The sequence below is a fragment of the Protomyctophum bolini genome (genome assembly GCF_963924005.1).
Source record: "Protomyctophum bolini genome assembly, chromosome: 1".
In the NCBI taxonomy this organism is placed as follows: Eukaryota; Metazoa; Chordata; class Actinopteri; order Myctophiformes; family Myctophidae; genus Protomyctophum; species Protomyctophum bolini.
The window spans coordinates 30,708,767-30,724,713 of record NC_137862.1 but is presented as its reverse complement, the minus strand read 5'-3'; the positions used below and the strand labels follow the sequence as shown (position 1 = coordinate 30,724,713).

The 15,947-nt window shown below is 44.0% G+C and overlaps 1 protein-coding gene across 1 annotated transcript in view; it reads right to left on the bottom strand.

Moving 5' to 3' along the window:
• Positions 1–615: 615 nt before the first annotated feature.
• Positions 616–15,947, bottom strand: part of serinc4 (serine incorporator 4) — a 36,118-nt gene continuing 20,786 nt past the window's right edge. Inside the window, exons 5-12 of the mRNA XM_080772155.1 lie at positions 12,680–12,759; positions 10,305–10,398; positions 8,836–9,047; positions 8,061–8,156; positions 6,302–6,428; positions 5,273–5,385; positions 3,029–3,179; positions 616–975 (exon numbers count right to left, since the gene is read on the bottom strand). Coding sequence (XP_080628281.1) covers positions 762–975; positions 3,029–3,179; positions 5,273–5,385; positions 6,302–6,428; positions 8,061–8,156; positions 8,836–9,047; positions 10,305–10,398; positions 12,680–12,759 — 1,087 coding nt within the window. The 3' untranslated portion in view covers positions 616–761. The remainder of the gene's footprint in view (positions 976–3,028; positions 3,180–5,272; positions 5,386–6,301; positions 6,429–8,060; positions 8,157–8,835; positions 9,048–10,304; positions 10,399–12,679; positions 12,760–15,947) is intronic.

The window sequence follows — 15,947 nt, the reverse complement described above, 5'->3', positions numbered from 1 at the left end:
GATTTTTTTAATGCACTATAAGCTTGCAATACCCCATTTGGCAACTAGTTCATTGTTGCTTCAAAATCCCTTGTGGTCCTGTTGGGGGGCTTGAGGGATGGGTGCACAGAATGCACACATGCTGACTTCCATGCTCTGTCCACCAAGCTTGGCCACTTCTTCCCTAATCTCTCAAGAACAGATTCAGAGCTGCGCCGCTGACTCATGCCGGCAGGGGGCATTCAGAGCATGTGTGCATTGTTGTTAGTGGGAATGAAAACACAGGCGCCCCTACCGGAAGAGGAGTAGGGCTGAGGGCGGGACCTAACGCGCCGACATCCTGTTATCCACATACTATCAGCGGCGATAGTATGAGGAAACAACAGCGGAGGCCGTTGTTGTTTCCTCTTTTCGAGCGGTGCACACCAATTCCAATGAACAGCTGTTTGTGAGTGTGTGTGTGTGTGTGTGTGTGTGTGTGTGTGTGTGTGTGTGTGTGTGTGTGTGTGTGTGTGTGTGTGTGTGTGTGCGTGTGTGCGTGTGTGTGTGTGTGTGTGTGTGTGTGTGTGTTTAGGTCTGTATGTCCCTATGTCCGAGTACGACCGATCGACCGGTCACATTCCGGGAAGGAAGGGGTCGGGCCGTTACAACCCTCGTGCTCATGAGTCAACGACTCCGCTCGACTCCAAAGGCACCGCTCGACGTCACATCACGCCACGTTTTGTTTTGCCTACGGGTTCCCAGATGGCTCCTCCTCCTTCTCCGTCCCGGTAGGCTAGACGTCAGCAGACGCTGACAGTGACCTGGCGCGCAGACGCCACGCGGCGCCGTTTGATGCGGGAACGGCGCGGCCGGGCGTCGGCCTGGCACTGGCACAGCGGTCCGAGCAGCAGCCACAGGTACAGGACCACGCAGGCCCAGCAGGACGAGAGCTTCACCCAGAAGGTGGACCAGCTGCCGTGGGTGAAGGTGGTCTCCAGCACCGCTGACTCGTAGCTGAAGACCACAAAGAACGACAGAGATGAGAGTTAACATTTTGTACAGATACCCATTTAGGACTGAGGCTGATTCTAAAAAAGGTCTTCTAAATCCTAACAGTTTTCTGAAAAACCTATGTTTCTATGTCAGTGGTGCTGAACCTTTTTCATGTCAAGGACCCCCAGAATTATCTGTATTTGGCCGCAGACCCCCATCTGAAAATATGTTGTTCCACGGACCCCCCCAGAAGCAAAAAGTAGAACATAATGCTTAAAAAGCCAAAAGGGGTTCCCGTCCTTAGTACAATACATTCACAGTCAATGGATTTGTCATCTAGGAGGGTTATTAAACAAATTTGACCGGGGACATTTTTTTAGAGCCCCAAATCTAAAATGCTATGACGAAAATTAACTTAAAGGACAACTTTAGTTTTTTTAAACCAAGGTTCATGTTTTAGTTTGTTATTAGATAAAGTAAAAGATGAGTGTTAATCTTTTTTCATTTGCTGCTTTCTTTCGTTTTAGGGATTTTAGCTGTTTTTGACAGGGGGCGGGGGCATTCGGACATGGGGCTAAATATGTATTTTTTTTACACAATTTGATGGTGATTTCTTTTTTATGGTTTACTATAGTCCTAATAAACACCAGGAAATTACATCTGGCCACAGAAGATCACAGGATCTATACTGAATGTGAAGGTAGCCTACTGGGGGAAGGCTTATACTGTGTGTATAGAGCGCCGCAGTCCCGCCCCCTTTCAGAAAAGCGAGTGGCCCAGGAAGTGGAAGCCCCATGCAAGTCATGACAAATATTGTGTTCATTGTCATGATTCGTCACGATCCGAATTGGCTTTGTCCGCGGCGTAACCGTCTTTAAATAAATTATATTAAAAGTGCCGATGGGAGAATGCATGGGGCTTCCACTTCCTGGGCCACTCGCTTTTCTGAAAGGGGGCGGGGACTGCGGCACTCTATAGGCTCAATATGTCAGTTTGTCACATTCAATAGATCCTGTGATCTTTTGTGGCCAGATGTAATTTCTTGGGGTCTAGTAGGACTATAGTAAATAATAAAAATAATAAATCACCATAAAATGTTGTAAAACAATACATATTCAGCCCCATGCTTGAATGCCCCCGCCCCCTGTCAAAACTGCTAAAATCCCTAAAACGAAAGAAAGCAGCAAATAAAAGAAACACTCACCTTTTAGTTTCTCTATAACAACCTAAAACATGAACCTTGGTTGAAAAAAACTAAAGTTGACATCCATCATCACGCTAAAATATGTATCTGAAAACATTATAGGTTAGAAATAAACCACAAGCTTTGCTGCCCGTCTCTATGTCATTTTTTAAACAAACAATCTGCACGTGTGTGCACGTGTCGCGCATGTAACGGAGCTACGTCCCATAGCCTGGAGGGCTAACTTCAAAATAAAATGCCCGTATTTTTCATGTCACTAGGTCTTTCAATTAAAAACACAAGACACACATGACATCATAGAGACTGACCTGAACCAGTTGGGATGTCATCATGACATCATAGAGACTAAACTGAACCAGTTGGTGATGTCATTATGACATCATAGAGACTGACCTGAACCAGTTGGTGATGTCATCATGATATTATAGAGACTGATCTGAACCAGTTGGTGATGTCATTATGACATCATAGAGACTGATCTGAACCAGTTGGTGATGTCATCATGATATCATAGAGACTGACCTGAACCAGTTGGTGATGTCATAATGATATTATAGAGACTGATCTGAACCAGTTGGTGATGTCATCATGACATCATAGAGACTGACCTGAACCAGTTGGTGATGTCATTATGACATCATAGAGACTGACCTGAACCAGTTGGTGATGTCATCATGACATCATAGAGACTGACCTGAACATGTTGGTGATGTCATCATGACATCATAGAGACTGACCTGAACCAGTTGGTGATGTCACCATGACATCATAGAGACTGACCTGAACCAGTTGGTGATGTCACCATGCATGACATCATAGAGACTGACCTGAACCAGTTGGTGATGTCATCATGACATCATAGAGACTGACCTGAACCAGTTGGTGAGGGTCATCATGACGTAGAGTGAAGCCAGGAAGAAGACAAAGTGGAAGACGAAGTAGCTGTAAGCCACTCTATTGGTCTCGTTGTGAAGAACCATCTGAGAGCCTCGGTTCTCCTCGTCTATCACAAACTCTTCCTCTGCAGAAAGGAAAAACATTACATTACATTAGATAGATAGATAGATCTTTATTTGTCATTGCTTACATGAAACAACGAAATTCAGTTTAGAGCGTCACCTTCACCTTCACCACTGGCATCAAATAAATATCCATACTGTACAGTAACCCAAGTGCAATAGTGCTGGTGCAATGTAATAGTGCAAAAGTCCATTACATTACATTACATTACATATATCATTTATCAATGACATATTCAATGAAACTGTATTACGGCCGAAGTCAATTAAAGACATACTAAGAAAATGTATTAACAATTAAACATACAAAACAAATAAAAAGAAAAGTTCATAAAAATCAAAAAAAGCTCCCATAAAATAATCTATGAGAGGCACACGTACTGTACAAGTGTTTCCACATAGAGAAGGGAATCTAACGGTGCTAAACCTGGGATTAGTCAACACCTTAATCACCTCATTATGAGACCCATCAAGTCTACATTGAAAACTAAACATGATGGGTCTCATAATTAGGTGATTAAACCTCAAGTCTACCTTTAAAACCAAACATGTGGTTTTTCCAGAGAGCCTGAAAGGTGGTTAGACCAGAGTCTCAGAATAGCTGACTAGCACTGCCACCCCTAGGCTTTTTCAGGAGAATCCTGAGTGCAAGCTCTCTTTTTTTATAATTCACCATAAGGGGGCAGGCTATACAGCCCACTGACATCGAGTCAGACTATTTCGTTACTGCTGAGTACTTTTGATTGCACACACACACACACACACACACACGCACATGCACGCCTGTAAGCTACCCCCCCCCCCCCACACACACACACACACACACACACACACACAACACTACCCCGTCCCCGTGTCCCCCACACACACACACACACACACACACACACACAAAAACAGTGGAGCGCCGAGAAAACGTGGCAGCAGACTCGCTGATTTAATCTTAGAGTAAGGATTTAATGGGTAACAGACTCAGTGACTGTACTCACGGAAAGTGGACTCCCACGCATACTACCGCGGACCCCCTCCGCCCCGCGGCGAAGATCACACACGGCAAGAGTTCACCAACATGCGATCCAGACCCGATACATATAGGCAGCGGCTACATCATTTGTTTTTTTATTCCAATTCATTTTGACGTGCAGTGTCTCTCTCTCTCTCTCTCTCTCTCGGCACGCAACACACACAGGAATTGGGCTAATATAGGCTACCAATACAGGACGTTATAATCTTGAGTTTCATTAAATAACTGTCTTTCTCCGCACGTGCGCACACAACATTATTCAAGTGAAATGCGTAACGCCAATATTGGGCTAATATAGGCTACCAATATGTGGGTATAGCCTACAGGGATTTACCGATGGAATGAATATATATATATATATATATATATATATATATATATATATATATATATATATATATATATATAATCATCTATACCAGGGGTGCCCACACTTTTTTTTACTTGAGAGCTACTTTCAAAACGACCAGCTCAACATACCCACCAAATAAAACTATCATCCCATTGCTGAAAATAGTTACAAAATGTAATTGAGGGGCCTTTCATAGGCTACATATAAGACAAACGCACATGGAATGGGAAATAGAGGGGGAAAAATGGAAATGGTAGGGTTTTATTTGTGTTGGTATTTCACTTTGCTACTGATGATTGTAAGCAACATAACGTCAGATCAGGGGTTTTGTCGGCGAGCGCCAAATGCTCCCCGACAGCATAATCGGAGCAAATACCGGGCAGTGTGTACGAGCCATAACGTGTTGACGACACTACACACTAATAAGGACACATAATAATAACTAATAACCCATCCGTTACTACATGTGGAGTCAACTCCCGCAATTACCTTCTTCCCATAGTGCGCTGCAATGTAACTAGGATGAGTGGCCCCGCAAAATTCTTGTATATATATATATATATCTCATGTACATGCACTATCCACATATTTCAAATCATTGAATCTTACAGTATCGTATCCCCATAATGAACCAATGTCGTCCATGTATCGTATTGTCATGTATCATGTATCGTTACAACCCTAATAAACAGTGATAGAGGTATTTGTTTAGTACAAACCTTCCTCTTCGTCGGGGCAGCAGAAGCAGCATGTGGCTTTCTGGAACTCATAGCGGTACACTTTGATCATCCAGAACGGTCCGAACATCTCCGCCAGGTACGAAGCTTCATTACTGGAGGGAAAAGACATACCACGCTTCATTACTGGAGGGAAAAGACATACCACGCTTCATTACTGGAGGGAAAAGACATACCACGCTTCATTACTGGAGGGAAAAGACATACCACGCTTCATTACTGGAGGGAAAACAAACAATATTTTTTAAAGTTTATATTATAAAGTTGATGGCATGTACTATAATTATAAAAACACTCGCCCGATGTGATATGAACTCTCACCATGCAAACAGCACACAGCAGTACAGGATGTGATATGAACACTCACCATGCAAACAGCACACAGCAGTACAGGATGTGATATGAACACTCACCATGCAAACAGCACACAGCAGTACAGGATGTGATATGAACACTCACCATGCAAACAGCACACAGCAGTACAGGATGTGATATGAACACTCACCATGCAAACAGCACACAGCAGTACCGGATGTGATATGAACACTCACCATGCAAACAGCACACAGCAGTACAGGATGTGATATGAACACTCACCATGCAAACAGCACACAGCAGTACAGGATGTGATATGAACACTCACCATGCAAACAGCACACAGCAGTACAGGATGTGATATGAACACTCACCATGCAAACAGCACACAGCAGTACAGGATGTGATATGAACACTCACCATGCAAACAGCACACAGCAGTACAGGATGTGATATGAACACTCACCATGCAAACAGCACACAGCAGTACAGGATGTGATATGAACTCTCACCATGCAAACAGCACACAGCAGTACAGGATGTGATATGAACACTCACCATGCAAACAGCACACAGCAGTACAGGATGTGATATGAACACTCACCATGCAAACAGCACACAGCAGTACAGGATGTGATATGAACACTCACCATGCAAACAGCACACAGCAGTACAGGATGTGATATGAACACTCACCATGCAAACAGCACACAGCAGTACATGATGCAAGCGCCTATGATGGCCACAGCGTTGCCTTCCTTCTGGATGCCAGCCCGACCCACGTTGGGGAAACACACTGTCATGTTGACGCCTTGGTACACCACTGGCAAGGAAGAAGACGAAACATGGGCCATCACCAGCTGGGTCATCACCACGCCGACCACTTGTGGTGGACATTTTGGGCAAAATTCTATAGCACTAAATGTACACTACTAGTGCTGTGGTCCTCAAAGTGGGTTGAGGGACATTCAGGGTTAGCCTGGCGCGGCCAGACTCATAGCGGGGAGGAAACATCAGTGAACCCTCGCTATGAGTGGCTGCGCCAGGCTAATTCAGGGTTGCTTGAAGGTGGCCCAATTGGACCGTTACAGATCCACTCTAAGGGCCAGATTCATGAATGAAATTCACGACCAGGTGTGAATGAAGTGCGTAAATGAATGTGTATAATCCATACGATAAATCTCACGGGTCATTGCCTAAAGGGGTGTAATGACTTCATCTGTGCGTATCGAGGCTGTAGCTCATTTTTGCCTCTCAGTCGACTCCCTATTTCCCAAGCGTTTTGCAGTGGTTTCACCGTGTGTGGTGCAACATCTCCGGCCATTTTACCTCCATAAATGGTAACCGGAAACTAATGTTATGATTTTTCTGGTTCCTCCGAAATGGACAGATCTTCAAGCTAACAGCGGAGCGGGCATGTTGGTACCATAGAGTTATATATACGAAATGGTCGGAACCAGGTCGGGAAGCACCGCATAGCAACTTGTAGATCAGCTTATTTTGGCCCGCAAATCTTTCACTGCTTGCGGAACATTAATAACTGATGATATTGAAGTTACTTTCACGTATCACGACCAATTGCTATTAAAACTTGGCGAGGATATTATAAAAGCCCTTTCTACTGATGAATTGCGCACTGCACCTTTGCAGAGGTAAAAATAAAATGTCATACATAACGGACCAGAGTTTTGCCTTAATGTACAAATTGTACATGGTTAATCTGTTTTTGGATTAATCATTGTTCTATACCTATGTGGGAAAATCTAGATTTCATCAGCTGTTTCCTCATCAAATGGTAAGACTTGTAGGCTACTGTACAGTAGCCTATATTATTATAAATTAATACCACAACACAAATGGAGGCGGATATGTGTCCATGCAGCGACATTAATGCATGATAGTCTATTTGAATCATTATGTAAAACTTCGGCTGAGTCTGTCAACATGCTGAGCGACCTACTAATTCAGCTCTGAATGCAACTGATAGCCTACAAAATAAATACAAATACAAACCAGTTGAATTTGCATCATCTCTATATAATGCATAACATAAGCTAAGCAATACATAGTTGACACATTTCTTTCTTGTACTGCATGTGTGTTGGCACATACCGTATGTTATTTGAGGTTTGGGGACTATTAATTGATTCAGCATGAAGACTAAATCATTCTAAATACATATACGCATGCCTTGCTCACTGGTAAGTCACCCTCTGAGCTGACCAAAGTCACGGCCAAAATAAAATCATGAATTCCAATCCACACGTAGTGTAGGAATGGTCGTAAATGTCCGTACGTTCAAAATATGAGTGTAAATTGCTTCCTGAATCTGGCCCTAAGAATGTACAAATGGACCCTACGGGTGAGCACTTATACTTTTATCTCACTCATTTAAACAGTTATAGTTGAGTAAAGTGTTACCTCAGTAATTGAAAATAGAGTAAAGTATTTTTACCTCTCTCGGGCGGGCGGCTGGACAGAGCAGAGAATGTCAGATACATGACATAACAGCTGATGATTGACGCCTGCAAGAGTCCTGACCGGGGCTGCTCTGTAGAGACAGGCAGGCAGGCAGGCAGGCAGGCAGGCAGGCAGGCAGGCAGGCAGGCAGGCAAGCAGGCAGGCAAGCAGGCAGGCAGGCAGACAGACAGACAGACAGACAGACAGAAGGGAGACAAGAGTTGAGGAACAACAGTCAATAACTGCTACTATACTCCCTCCACACACACACACACACACACACACACACACACACACACACACACACACACACACACACACACACACACACACACACACACACACACACACACACACACACACACACACACACACACACACACAAATGTATGAAAAATTTGGGTAATATTGCAAAATATTGCAAAAAAAAAGATTTTGGAACGGAACTTCTCCTTTAGTCCAGCCATTCCTGGCCTGGGACACAAAACAAACTGCCAAACTTTCATTTTACACTCTCAAGAGTTAAATTATTGTTAAACATCTTGCTTTACTTAATTTGCAAGAGGTCTACACAATTAGATAATGTGTAGAATAATTGTTATTTTGATCAACATTGTGCCTGTTATCTCGCCTATACCAGCATCAACACAGCATTAACGTTTTGGGTCTGAGAGGCTAAATGTCATCAAATGGTGAATAAATAATGGACCTTGAAATGAAAAGGGTCGAAAACCACTGCTGTTCTAGGGTTCCAAAGTATACAAACTCACTCTGCTGCACGCACGGCGTGACGGCTATGAAGGACACGAGGCAGCAGAGAGTCAGGTTGGTCCAGAGCAGGAACCTGTTGAAATGGCATGCGACGGGGTGCGTGTAGTACTTGTACATGAAGGTGAAGGACATGGAGGCCACGGTGTAGAAGAACAGTGTGGCGCACAGCACCGCCACGTACCAGCGCTTGTTCTCTGCAGCGCCCGTCAACCTGGCAACACAGTGAGAGATGATGATGATGATGATGATAATGATGATGATGATGATGCCCGTCAACCTGGCAACACAGTGAGAGATGATGATGATGATAATGATGATGATGATGCCCGTCAACCTGGCAACACAGTGAGAGATGATGATGATGATAATAATGATGATGATGATGCCCGTCAACCTGGCAACACAGTGAGAGATGATGATGATGATAATAATGATGATGATGATGCCCGTCAACCTGGCAACACAGTGAGAGATGATGATGATGATGAATGGGCGCAGGTACAGCCGTTTCCCCGCCATTACCGTAAATATAGGATGGATTAATCTGGCTGCCAATCCCGTAGAATCACATGAATTGATCTTTCATAGAGCGGCACAAATTAAATCAGAAATTTGGATGGCAGAAGATCCACCAAGCACAGCTCTCCTGGATTCCGACTTATGGACGTTTGAAAATCCTCCTTTCAACTGCTTTACACGGTGATTATATCTTCAATCCCATAGCTGGAGAGGTGGGGCGTTGCCATAGCAACCGGACCAATGTTAAAAGCTGACGTGGGACTCACCCATTATATAGACGTATACATTGGGTTCCGTATATATACAGACCTGGGATATGACGCCCCATAGCGGCGGGGTTCGTATATACAGACCTGGGATATGACGCCTCATAGCGGCGGGGTTCATATATACAGACCTGGGATATGACGCCCCATAGTGGCGGGGTTCGTATATACAGACCTGGGATATGACGCCCCATAGCGGCGGGGTTCGTATATACAGACCTGGGATATGACGCCCCATAGTGGCGGGGTTCATATATACAGACCTGGGATATGACGCCCCATAGCGGCGGGGTTCGTATATACAGACCTGGGATATGACGCCCCATAGTGGCGGGGTTCATACAGACCTGGGATATGACGCCCCATAGCGGTGGGGTTCATATATACAGACCTGGGATATAACGCCCCTTAGCGGCGGGGTTCATACAGACCTGGGATATAACGTCCTCTAGTGGTGGGGTCCTTATATATACGGAGTTATATAGTTGAAGCCGCGCACAGGCGTCATTTACCTCCACCAGCTGTTTAAAAACCAGGAAGAGACGCGTATGTGTGCCTGCGCCCAATCGGATGTTTATTAAATCCATTGAGACCTGAAGACAGATTCTACATCTGAAAATATGTTGTTCCTGTCCGCAACACCACTCACTCACTCACTCTGTCCCCAAGCCCTCGTCACTCACCAGTTCTTGTTCCAGGTGTGTGCGAAAGCTGTGATGAGGATGAGCTGGATGAGAATGAAGGAAAACCCTCCGACCACTCCCACATAATGCCACGCTGAGAGAGAGAGAGAGAGAGAGAGAGAGAGAGAGAGAGAGAGAGAGAGAGAGAGAGAGAGAGAGAGAGAGAGAGAGAGAGAGAGAGACAGAGACAGAGACAGAGAGACATTAATGCCATGCTGAGAGAGAGAGGGAGATAGACACCAACAAGTTGAACCACACCAGGGATGGGCAACTTTGATGATGCTGAGGGCCATTATGTTTCTACACTCACTCCAGAGTGCCACATTGCATAGTACTGTCGGGCAGAAACATCATATCTCTGTATTTTAAAAATAATTCGTAACTGCGTGCGTTTTGAGCTTGTAGATCATGCTATGTTTGTTATAGGCCTACTTGAATAGGAATTCTGAATGCTTTGGCTTGTTTTTTTAATTGGAATCCTAAGTAACATTTGTATTTCATTTCAAATGCATTTGGTTATACTTCTGTGAACTTAAATACAATAAAATGTTGTTACTAGTCATTAAGCTATACAAAGTAATTGTAACAGTTCAAATCAATAATAACCTTATGTCATATTATGGTATGCAAAATATGCAAATCTTTCTCAATAATCTACAGTGGGTCACGAGAAAACTAGAGAGACCATGCAGTTTCAATTAGAACAGACTGAAAAAGGACGTTATACTTGACATTTAACCACTTGAACCCCAGCATCCCTATCACGGTGGGAACGTACACCAAAAATAGCAGATCTACAACCTCTACAAAAACCATGTCAGGAGCATCATGGAGTACCCCTGCCTAGCCTGGATAAATGCCTCTCTGACCACTCTCAGGTTAGTTAGACCTCATCCAAAAAAAGGCCATCAGCAAGCTGAGTCATCACCGAACAGTTGCAACAACTGTTCTCTACAAGATGCACACTCCCGGCTGTCCAGTGGACCTCAAAGGACCTCAAAGCTCACACTACGAATACAAAACAACTCGCCCCTTTACCAACTCGCCGCGGGCGTACAGCCGGCGGAACAGCGTGGCTTGGTATTCCTAAAGTAATCTAAGTAAATTATGCTTAAACGGTTAAACCTAACCTTATTCCTAACCTTAACCTCAGTAAAACTATGCCTAAACCTAACCCTATTCCTTAACTTAACCCCAGTAAAACTATGCCTAAACCTAACCCTATACCTAAACTTAACCCCAGTAAAACTATGGCTAAACCTAACCCTATATTCCTAAACTTAACCCCAGTAAAACTATGGCTAACCCTAAACTTATTTCTAACCTTATTCTCAGTAAAACAAAATAAAGAATACAAGAACCGCCGCACCGAGCTGTCGGCGTGAGGTCGGCGGAAAAAAGCTGGGGTGAGATGGAATTTGGTGGACCGTACCTGTTGCCCACACTACTACCCCAAGCTCACACCTCAGGTCCAATCACCTGGAGGATACTGTACCAAGCCACGCCCTGGAAACACCAAATGCCTTGATACTTTCTCCACTCTGCTATAAGGAACAGCCTTCCCCCTGCGGTTGTTAGAGACATTACATCTAGCAGTGTTCACTCCACTCTGCTATAAGGACATGGAACAGCCTTCCCCCTGCGGTTGTTGGAGACATTACATCTAGCAGTGTTCACGCATTAAGAAGAGGCTGAACAAACACCTCCTCAGTATGTGACTGTAATCCCACAGAGCTGTCATTCATCCAACATTCCGTTTACACATAGGCCTACTGTACGCCTGACTGAGTAGCTGCAGGTCATTGATAGGCTCTTTGAATGTGTTTTTCTCATAGCCTGTTTATTTTTTACTATAAGCATAGAGGGTCTAGGTGGTTAAACTGAAGTGATACATTCCAAATATGATCAAAGCGTTGTGGTTGCTTACCATGTAGAAAGGACTCGTAGGAATGAAGAAGTGTGGTTGCTTACTCTATAGAAAGGACTCGGTAGGAATGAAGAAGTGTGGTTGCTTACTCTGTAGAAAGGACTCGGTAGGAATGAAGAAGTGTGGTTGCTTACTCTATAGAAAGGACTCGGTAGGAATGAAGAAGTGTGGTTGCTTACTCTATAGAAAGGACTCGGTAGGAATGAAGAAGTGTGGTTGCTTACTCTATAGAAAGGACTTGGTAGGAATGAAGAAGTGTGGTTGCTTACTCTATAGAAAGGACTCGGTAGGAATGAAGAAGTGTGGTTGCTTACTCTATAGAAAGGACTCGGTAGGAATGAAGAAGTGTGGTTGCTTACTCTGTAGAAAGGACTCGGTAGGAATGAAGAAGTGTGGTTGCTTACTCTGTAGAAAGGACTCGTAGGAATGAAGAAATGTGGTTGCTTACCATGTAGAAAGGACTCGGTAGGAATGAAGAAGGCCGCCGTGCACATCCCGACCAGAATGACGAACTTCACAAACCAGAACCTGTATGTTATCACAGAGATAACAATGATCATAATAATAATAATAATAATAAACCAGAAGCTATGTCAACACAGAGAATAATAATAATAAATATAGCTGCAAGCAGTGATAAGGCGGGGGCAATAAGCAATAAGAACAATATTCACAATACACCATAGAAACATGGAAGACTGAACTTGACATAAAGAAGACCATGTAATTGTGACAGGGTTGGTTTTAATTGTGGGGGGGCAGGGTTCTTGAAGACTCAGGCAGTTTGTGTCTCCTAGTTGTGGACATTACTACAGTGTGTTAGCTGTTCATGTTTTCACATACAAACTTCTTTTCAACTGGGATTTCAGATAATAGTGTGTTTTTCAAACTGCTCAAAATGGCAGAATATCTGAGGGTGGAGCTTACTGGTTACTGGCGGAGCTTACTGGTACAGATGTGTTCCCCTTGAGTCAAGGAACATGTGGAAACACATGCCATGACTTTTGGCCAAACGAGGCATGAGTTATGCCTGTTCAAAGGTTACATTTTCTGAAAATTGCTATAGTGCCCCCTTTTGGCCAATTAGAGTAAGACTGGTTTCAGTGCTATTTGGCATGACCCTCTACCATACTGTAAAGTTTCATAAGCATATGAAGCTGCAAGAATTTTCACAAAACAGCAATTTTGTAGAAGTTTTCGTGCATCTTGATCAAAGATCCTGGGAGGAGATAGATTTCAACTGTTTTTCATATAATTCAAATGACTGTGATCTTAAAACGTTTTTACTCTACAGATTCTGGTGTTTGATCAAAACCGGGATGTAATATAATATGAATGCCTCGGATGACATTTAAAAAGACGGTCGGTCGGTGGTCGCTAAATTAGCGTTAGCCACTTTTAATTCCTGATCATTTTGGGGTGAATCATTCTGGGGTCTTCAAAATAAAAGTTGCCGCTTCATCTGGCAGCATGCAGGGGAAAGACTGAAACAATGCATAGGCATAGGCTTAATTTATGTAACTTAAATAGCACTTGACATTACATTCTATAGTGTATACAATTATAGTTTCATTAGATAGATATTCCACAGTATACCATGATTCATGACGACTATTTTTATGTATTTGATGTATTACCATGTTTTTGTTCTTGCTTACTGTAAATCGCTCTGGATTAAGAGCGTCTGCCAAATGCCTAAATTGTAATTGTAATGATGGCACTAAATGAGAAAACAATGTTAAAAGTGCTTGTATATAAAATAAATACAATAAAATATATAAAACAGAAAAGCAATTATACAACTAATAATATCAAAACATTTACAGTTAAAGGGTCATACAGTATACGTAAACCATTGGAACAGTTTAGTCACAGTGTATTGGCAAATATTATATACAGTATATATATTTATAGGTTAAGTAATGTCCCTTTGACTCCGTGACCGCTAATACACTAAACCTACACGAACCTGCCTTGAACCGTCCATTCACCCTGCATTGATAAGACTCTTATGAGCAGATTTATGCTAGCGAGGAGCAGTAGAGAGGGCCTATAATCCCTTGCATGTTGCATGCAGGCAGGCAACAGCCAGTGGAAAGTGTGACACTCCGTGTGCACGGACGGAGCTTAAAATAGACACCCAGTGAGGTCAGGTCAGGTCACGTGATCAGAGAGAAGCCCCTTCATTCAGGAATTAGAAGATATTCACTGGCAGGGATGTGCAGAGAGTGTTAGAGGGGCAGGGGCTGAAATCCCGTAAGAGGGCACTTTCGGACAAAAATTGCAGATCTACAAGCTCACAACGTGTCGTGCTGCGACGCGTTGAGATCTTGTAGATCAGCTATTTTCGGGGCGCACTCTTTAGCTAGTGGAGATGCGGTGATGCTGCGTTCAAGTTAAGGAGACTTCGGAGGGGGAAAAGCAATTCTCCTGAATGCTGCCTTCCGGCATGGCATGGAAATGCTGCATTCGTGGTCTGGAAAGGGCAGTTAATTGTTTTACAGACGGGTAAAAGGGCAGGGCCTGAAGCTCCCTTTGATGTCTATGTGTGCATGTCCCTGTTCACTGGCATGATTGCTATTATTTTTGGGGTTTAAACAAATACTAGGCCTATATGTTTTAGTATGTTTCTTTCTTTCTTTCTTTCTTTCTTTCTTTCTTTCTTTCTTCATAAATCAATGCTATTGAACAACCTTTATGTCTGAGTGTTGGTTTAAAAAAAAAACCACTCGTGTGAAGTGATCATCCTTCATCACATTCCGTGCTCAGCCAATCAAATCATCGCAAATGTAATTCCGGCCAATATATCACTTTTGGCATCTTCACTTTCTACATTTTGGAGTTGGTTTTACTAGGCCTACTTTGGATAAGAGCAGAAATTGTAAATGGAACGGAGTAGATGCACTTCATTTAATACATGCATACACACACAGCACCTTAACCCATTCCATGCTGCTACGATAGGCGGTAACGTGAGGCCAGTGAAATGTGCAACATAAACAAAGACAAAGAGCCCTCACCCGGCCAACTCGGAAGTGACTGCCCTCCATTGGGGCTCCAGGCGGAAGTGACTGCCCTCCATTGGGGCTCCAGGCGGAAGTGACTGCCCTCCATTGGGGCTCCAGGCGGAAGTGACTGCCCTCCATTGGGGCTCCAGGCGGAAGTGACTGCCCTCCATTGGGGCTCCAGGCGGAAGTGACTGCCCTCCATTGGGGCTCCAGGCGGAAGTGACTGCCCTCCATTGGGGCTCCAGGTGGAAGTGACTGCCCTCCATTGGGGCTCCAGGCGGAAGTGACTGCCCTCCAGTGGGGCTCCAGGCGGAAGTGACTGCCCTCCATTGGGGCTCCAGGTGGAAGTGACTGCCCTCCATTGGGGCTCCAGGTGGAAGTGACTGCCCTCCATTGGGGCTCCAGGTGGAAGTGACTGCCCTCCATTGGGGCTCCAGGCGGAAGTGACTGCCCTCCATTGGGGCTCCAGGCTCGCTCACGGCCATGATCTGCCGCCCGGACTATTATTATTCATAGTGCGACCTCGAATTAATGATTTATTAAGCTATAAACATGGTCCTTTATCTCAATCTGAGCCCTAACATCCTTTAGATCGTGTGCCTGCATGAGGAGATTTTGGATATCCGATGACTACACATCATGGGAGCTACTGGAGGGCGGAGGCTAACGATGGATGCTAAAAATAAAATACTGTTAATTCTGGATTTG